The sequence below is a fragment of the Clupea harengus genome, unplaced genomic scaffold (genome assembly GCF_900700415.2).
Source record: "Clupea harengus unplaced genomic scaffold, Ch_v2.0.2, whole genome shotgun sequence".
Lineage (NCBI taxonomy): Eukaryota > Metazoa > Chordata > Actinopteri > Clupeiformes > Clupeidae > Clupea > Clupea harengus.
In genome coordinates this window covers 33,898-40,667 of record NW_024879765.1, presented here as the reverse complement: position 1 = coordinate 40,667, position 6,770 = coordinate 33,898, and the positions used below count along the sequence as shown (strand labels likewise).

The 6,770-nt window shown below is 41.0% G+C and overlaps 2 protein-coding genes across 2 annotated transcripts; one reads left to right on the top strand and one right to left on the bottom strand.

Moving 5' to 3' along the window:
• Positions 1-264: 264 nt before the first annotated feature.
• On the bottom strand, positions 265-1,942 carry gjb7 (gap junction protein beta 7). The gene is made up of 2 exons (XM_042704973.1): positions 1,866-1,942; positions 265-1,233 (listed from the first exon to the last, which is right to left on the bottom strand). The coding sequence occupies exon 2, from the start codon at positions 1,166-1,168 to the stop codon at positions 389-391; it is 780 nt and encodes a 259-aa protein (XP_042560907.1). The 5' UTR covers positions 1,169-1,233; positions 1,866-1,942; the 3' UTR covers positions 265-388.
• Positions 1,943-2,943: 1,001 nt separating this feature from the next.
• smim8 (small integral membrane protein 8) lies at positions 2,944-4,032 on the top strand. Its single transcript, XM_042704971.1, has 2 exons — positions 2,944-3,272; positions 3,445-4,032. The coding sequence occupies exons 1-2, from the start codon at positions 3,144-3,146 to the stop codon at positions 3,601-3,603; spliced, it is 288 nt and encodes a 95-aa protein (XP_042560905.1). The 5' UTR covers positions 2,944-3,143; the 3' UTR covers positions 3,604-4,032.
• The last annotated feature ends 2,738 nt before the right edge of the window (positions 4,033-6,770 follow it).

Below are 6,770 nucleotides of genomic sequence, written 5' to 3'. Positions count from 1 at the left end.
ATTCAGCAGGCTCTTTTATCAACTTACAATGCAGTTTAAGTGTTCATGAAAACCGAACTTTGCCTTCGTTGCTTTATTATAAAGCAACACATGTTAGATCTATCCATACTATAACAATAGCAATTTAATGTAGGATTTCATAATCCATTAATCCATTTAAGATCTCAGAATATGTTTTAGCTTGATTATATATTCTTAATAAAGTAATTTAGACATTATTATACAGTTACAGGATTCCTTCAGTTGCTGTGTATGAGTTTTTTTTTTTTTTTTTTTTTTTTAAAGTTCATTGGTCAGAAAAGAATGGTTCCGATGAAACTCAAATAGAAATTTGAGGTTGGTTTTCCCCTTTCGTGGAAGAACAACCATAGTCCCCCAAGCCCACTCATCAGGAAGGACTTTCCTGTTTTAACTCCAACTGTGAGCTCACCTCTTTGGCCTGAGGCAATACCAGTGCTCCTACTGAGTCTGCTAGCAGTGCGTGAGCTTTGCCACAGTGACAACGTCTCCTCTCTTCTATAGGCACATAGCGTTTGCTGAAACACTTCCAACACTGTTTGGAGATAATGTACATCATCTCTATGACATTAAGACAGATGCATAAGATGGATGTGCAGCCCATGATGTAGAGGAAAATCATCTTCTCTGTGGGCCTTGCGATGTAGCAGTCCACCGTGTTGGGACAAGGATCTTGGCTGCACTGGAGCAGCCTAGGGACGGTGAAGCCATTGTACAGGAGGTAGAAGGCGATCAGAGACCCAACCTCAAACGTAGTTTTGAAGACGAGGCTCATAATGTAGGTGGCAAGTAGACCTCCATCAAGCCTGCCCTTGTTATCGTAAAGCTTCTTTCCATATTTGGCCTCTCGGTGCTCACGGTAGCCCACATGCAGAGCCACCAGCAAGGACGGCGTCGACACCATGATGAGCTGGAGGGCCCACAGGCGTACTTGGGAGATGGGGAAGAAATGGTCGTAGCACACGGTCTCACAGCCAGGCTGCCGGGTGTTGCAGATAAAGTCCTTGGTCTCATCCTTCCAGACTTGCTCGGCTGCCGCCACATACACCAGGATACGGAAGACAAAAAGGATGGACAGCCACACTCGTCCAATCACAGTGGAGTATTTGTTGACCCCGCTGAGCACATTCTCCAGAAAGCCCCAGTTCATCCTGACTTAGGTCTTATCAGTGTATCAGATGGGAATTGTGCAGGTTCAGATTCTGTCTGAGCGAGCTGATAAATAACAAGGAAGCCATCAGCAAGATGAGCAGTATGAGATAAACCAGCAGCCTTGAGTAAAACAGAGCCTTGAAACATTTTATATAACAGACCAATATGAGTATTTAACAATATAGAGACAATGCTCCTAAAGTAGTTATTTTTGCTCTGGTTTTAAAGATGGTGGTACAAAAAGGCTTACACTTTTTTTACCTACAAAAGTGCAAAACAGAACATAAGGACATCTGTAATACCTACATAGTGTGAAAACAAACAATGTTCATAATCTCATTTGTGTTCTTTGTTTGCTCAGATTATTCATGCAAGTTCACCAACAGATTCAATTACTTCAAATCAACTGTACTGTTCCATCGTACCATAATCTGAAACTTGTGACTATCTATTTGACTTGACAAATGTGACGGTTTACGCACATTTGCTGTACAGGAAAGTACCTCATATTTGAGATAGATCACAGCCACACATATTTAGCCTGTGTTCTTGAATAGAATTCTTACGGGAACAGGAAGCTTGTTTAGATAGTGAATCTCATTAAGTCCAATAACTGAAAATATATTTGAGTACAATAACAAATAAAGGGCAATAATCCTGCATAACAGCCTACACTTTATTGTATTTCAACTTACCTTGATTGCGGTCAGCTTTCCACCCTCCAGGTCTTCTATAAAAGCCTTGGCAAAAACTGAGGATGGTCTCAACTGTAATACAGCTTGATATCTTAGCCTGTGTGTCCTTCTGTGTGCATGCAAATACACCTGTCGGTAGGCCACACCTATTCCTGTAGCCAGGGGAGAGCGTGAACACCCACACAACCCGGAGCACCATTATTTACCCAGACTATCTTCTCCCATTCTCTGTGCTTCATTTGATGACAGTTGTTTTCCAAGGTCCTCCTGGTGACGGTCATGATCAACACGCTGGTACTAACAAGACTGGCATAAAACAAGAATTGTTTCAAGAATTTAAGTTTAAATTGCAATTGTTTTATTTCGGAAGCTTTTTATTTTTATATAAGTTGTCATTTAAGTCCTGAATTAAAAAAAACCCCACATATTTCTCATTTAGTCATCTTTTTTCAACATGAAAGTTGATGCCTCTTTGGAGAGGCTTACTGACCAAGCCTTTAAATAAACAGCATTGTTGATTATGTCTTTTCCCCTTTTACTGCCACAAGCTACAGGGTCTCGTTTAGCAACCTTGCTTTTGATGACTTTGAGAAGCTGTTTGTGGTAGGCCTGGACCAAATAATCATTGTACAAAAAATGACGATAAAGTTTCACTCGTGTGCCACTGAATTTTTTATGACAGTGGCTAGGTGATTGGTCAATTATTAATGACCTCAACAACTCGAGAGAGTGTCAGAGGAGCTTTTTTAATGTTCCCTTGAAGTGCACTGCACTTGGAAATTTCCCTTGAAGAAAAGGGCTTAATTTGAAATGGAATTGATCTACACCCCATTTTGAATTGGTAAAAAGGCTATTGTGATGGTGCTGTCGTTTTAGGCTTTATAACTTTAGTCTTCAGTAAATCAGATACATACTTACATAGTTACATAATTTCTAGAATCTGACAATGAACGAATCTCTATCATTACAGTGGTAATATTGTAGATCATTTGATGGTTGTTTAGCATTCATAGCATACACCAACCAGGAAGCGGCGCTGTGACATTATGTGACGCATTTTTATGAACAAGGTTTTCCTCCCTGTTGAAGTCGTTGTTCCTTCAGCCCTGACAACATTGACCGTGTCCTCCTAATACGTATATTGAGAATCTGTTTTCCTATATGCTTATATTCAGTTATTATTTCCTCTCAGTGTGAATGGCTGTTGAGTTGGAACACCGTTAAATAAACCGTTTCAGCTTCAGCGCTCGTCTAAGGTCAAGGTGCCTCAGACCTGGGATGTCATCTCCAGAAAAAGAAACTGGGAAGGCAACTTCCAAAGAGAGCGGCTTCAGAACCCCAGGGTTAAAGGGGGCTCAAACCACAACTCTTTTCCGTGCCATTAACCCGGAGCTCTTCATCAGACCTGTAAGACAACTTCACATTTTCACCAAGCAGTAAAACTAAACATCGCCAATCTAAATGTCAGCCATTATTGCGTGACATGCGTCAGTAATCCAGATAACAGCTCTGTGCTTGAGCTATTTACTTTATTCCTTTGATTATAGGCCTAAGCTTAATGTGTTTTATTTGCTTGCAGAACAAGCCAGTCATGGCTTTTGGACTGGTGACAATCTCCCTCTGCGTAGCATACATTGGTTACCTTCACGCAACTAAAGAGAATGACCAACAGCTGTATGAAGCGATTGACAGCGAGGGGGAGAGGTACATGAGGAGAAAAACCACAAAATGGGACTGATCTTGCCTAATGATGAAAACGTTCTTAAGATGCAAGGGGGAAGATCGAGTCGATGAACATTTGAAACATTGTAACACGAGATCTCCGTTTAACAGTTTAATTTCAAATAATGTTCTTTATTTGTACGGGACAAATAAATAGTCACTTGGGGAACCTGTCAGATATGTGTTCCTTGATATAGGCTATCTGCATTTTGACTCTACTTTTTTGGTGTATAGTGAGACGTCAAACTGGCTATGGGTATGGCCAAGGTATAATCAAAATGTAGTGTTATTCACAATGTGTTATGTAATGAATGACTGATATAGCAAGACTCTCTCCCCATATGGTTGTTGGCCTTCCGTGCTAACACATCTGTTATTGTTAGCCATATAATTTCTGTTTGTCAGTATGTTCCATCACAGTCTTTCATAAAATGGAACTCCTTCAGAGCTGAGTGATAACATGTGTATGTCTGTGTGCAAGGGTCCTACCAATAGCCAGAAAGCGTTAACTCTCATTAATGGCATGTTGATTCACTGGGTGTAGGAAAATATTTCACTATCTGAGCATTTGAGGTCATGTGGATTGTTGGCTAGGATTGGTAACATTCTACTGTGCATGGGGGAACCCTCACAGCAAGGATGGTAACATTCTACTGTACATGGGGAACCCTCACAGCAAGGGTGGTAACATTCTACTGAGCATGGGGGAACCCTCACAGCAAGGGTGGTAACATTCTACTGTGCATGGGGGAACCCTCACAGCAAGGGAAGCAGAATGACCTCATTAAGGCCTCTGCAGTTTGCCAGGAGTCGAAAGGGAACCTGCAATCAGTCTCCAGTAGCCACCATCGGGGACTTTGTCAGTACTGCAGCATCGTGAGCTACAGTGAGCCCTGTGACTTCAAGACCAGAGTCATTGTCTGGACAGGCCCACCTGGCTGTGACAAGTCCCAGGCAGGTTGCCAATATGTGGGAAAAGGGACGTTTTACAAGCCGTGGGGTCTGGTGGGAGGGATACAGTGGGCAGCTTTCATTTTAGATTTCTTTTATGGCTGGCTCTGACATGGTAAAATGCTCAGATTGTATTACAGATATCCCATGGAAGTCCTAATTTGTTGAATTTACCATCACATTCATACTCATAAGCTCCAAAAAGGATTTGTAGGAGTGGTACAAGTTTGACTAGTTTGACTAGCCTGATGCTTTGATGAGGAGGGTGAATAAGTACTATGTCTGGAAAGGCAACACGTTTGCAGAGTTATGTATCACTATGTAACAATCAGCTCTGCCTTATAATTACTGATTTATTTCACTAATACAGATTCATTGCATCTCACTGACTAAGCATTGTGTCTTCTTTGACAAACATCATAAAGGTGCGCCGACAAGAGGCCCTTGGGCCCTGGAGGGACTGTTAGCGACTGGAGGTGACTGCGCCGAGTGGGGCCCTAGTGCCTTGGTCCTTTCTTTTTAAAGCCCCCGACTAACTTGTCACTGTTACTGACGAGTACCAGATAATACAGTTAGAACAGATAATCTTTCAATGAACCCACACTTACACGGTCATAGCCTAGACCTTACCCTTATGCTTAACCCTAACCATCGCTGACTATAAATGAATCACTTCATTAAACAATTCTTTACTAATTACATACACCTTTTCTAACAAGTTGTGCCATATGACTTGTGTCTAAGTCTTCTCAAACGTCCTCCCTGACCTGCCCCGCCCCCATTGACCGGGCATAAAGCAGAGTTCTGAGGTTGTGGTAGATACAGATAGTCCTTGTGCAAAAGCTGCAGCTGATACTGTGTTGGTAAATACATACCCTTCATGAACACAATCACATCCTGAGAGACATCACTGAAATCATTTTACTTAGTACGGGAAATTCAGAAGAAGAAATTTGTAATAACTGTTATTATACTGAGAGGACCAAAAGTAGTTAAAATGCAACTGGGATACACAAATGCTCATTTGGAAGTGGGTGAAGTGGTATTTGACCCAAAATGGTTCTCTTTTCATGGTTTTAGAGTATCTTTGTAATGGATTCATTTTCCAGTTACTATAGGCCGAGGCCTTTTAGAACTGTAAACATGTATACGTTATGAAGAGTCATTCCCTTTCAATGTAACTTTCTCTATGGAAATCTCACATTCATATACCATTAAATATGATGGAAAGTGGCACACATTTAAAGTAGGCTTCATTGGCTACGGCTGAAATGTATAGACTATGAACAAACATGGGAAAGAGAGTTGACATGCACTGAAGAGGATTGCAGTACCGTGTGCCAAGAGTGTGTGGTTAAAGCTCACAGACATCCAGAGAAGCAGCCACTACTTTGGAAAAGATTCAAAGATGAGGGAAGTAAACAATGGAGGGTTTGTATGTTGTTTTTTGGACAGTGAGATTCAACAAGACAGAGACTCTCCTTCCCCCACATAGTACTTTTAAAGGTGCAACATGGGACTTCATCTTGATGGGAAAAAAATGGGAAAAGCCACCATGTCAGTAATGATTTTAATAAAAAATGGCACCATAAATCCAGCCTGGATCCCCCTGCCTGTTAATCTTTTCTCTGGGATTATAGTGACTATTGCTTGTCTGGTTTATATATTCACAACTACTTGTGTACTATGTGAAGCCTTAATGGTTCCTCTGTTCAAATTCATCACTGTTTAAAGGTTGAAAGGTATTTGTCTGACTGTATATGTAAGCTAAAGATTCAGTCGTGTATATGTTTAACCTGATCACGATGGATGTTTCCTAGAACTAGTTAAAATGTTCACAGTGTTCACCAGGAAAATTAACTAGCAAGAAGGCAGGAACAGGAAGACTCCTAACTTCTCCACATTGAAATGGGAGATCTGTGATCAAAACATACACAACCAGGGTGCTCTCCCATTCCAGAAACGATTCCCCAGAACCTGCATGAACTGTTTATTGACTGACACATTCACCTTACTTACCTGGTTATAAGGTAATAAGAGCACTCTTTCAAGAGTTCATTTGCTGACTTAACAAGCAAAACAGAATGTGAAATGTATATGTCTGTTTCTCTCTCGTCTGCTTTTTAGTTTCAGATTTACTTTCCCTTGACATTGCCTGTCCTGTTTCCTGAGCTTGATGACTACACATGTTGGCAGACATGCTTGACTTAAAATATCACATATAGTTCAATG

What these genes read in the sequence shown, in the direction of transcription:
- gjb7 (XM_042704973.1), bottom strand. Translation starts at nt 1,168, where the DNA reads ATGAACTGGGGCTTTCTGGAGAATGTGCTCAGCGGGGTCAACAAATAC.
- smim8 (XM_042704971.1), top strand. Translation starts at nt 3,144, where the DNA reads ATGTCATCTCCAGAAAAAGAAACTGGGAAGGCAACTTCCAAAGAGAGC. An exon ending in CGGAGCTCTTCATCAGACCT is followed by an intron (nt 3,273 to 3,444) that starts GTAAGACAACTT and finishes ATTTGCTTGCAG; the next exon opens with AACAAGCCAGTCATGGCTTT.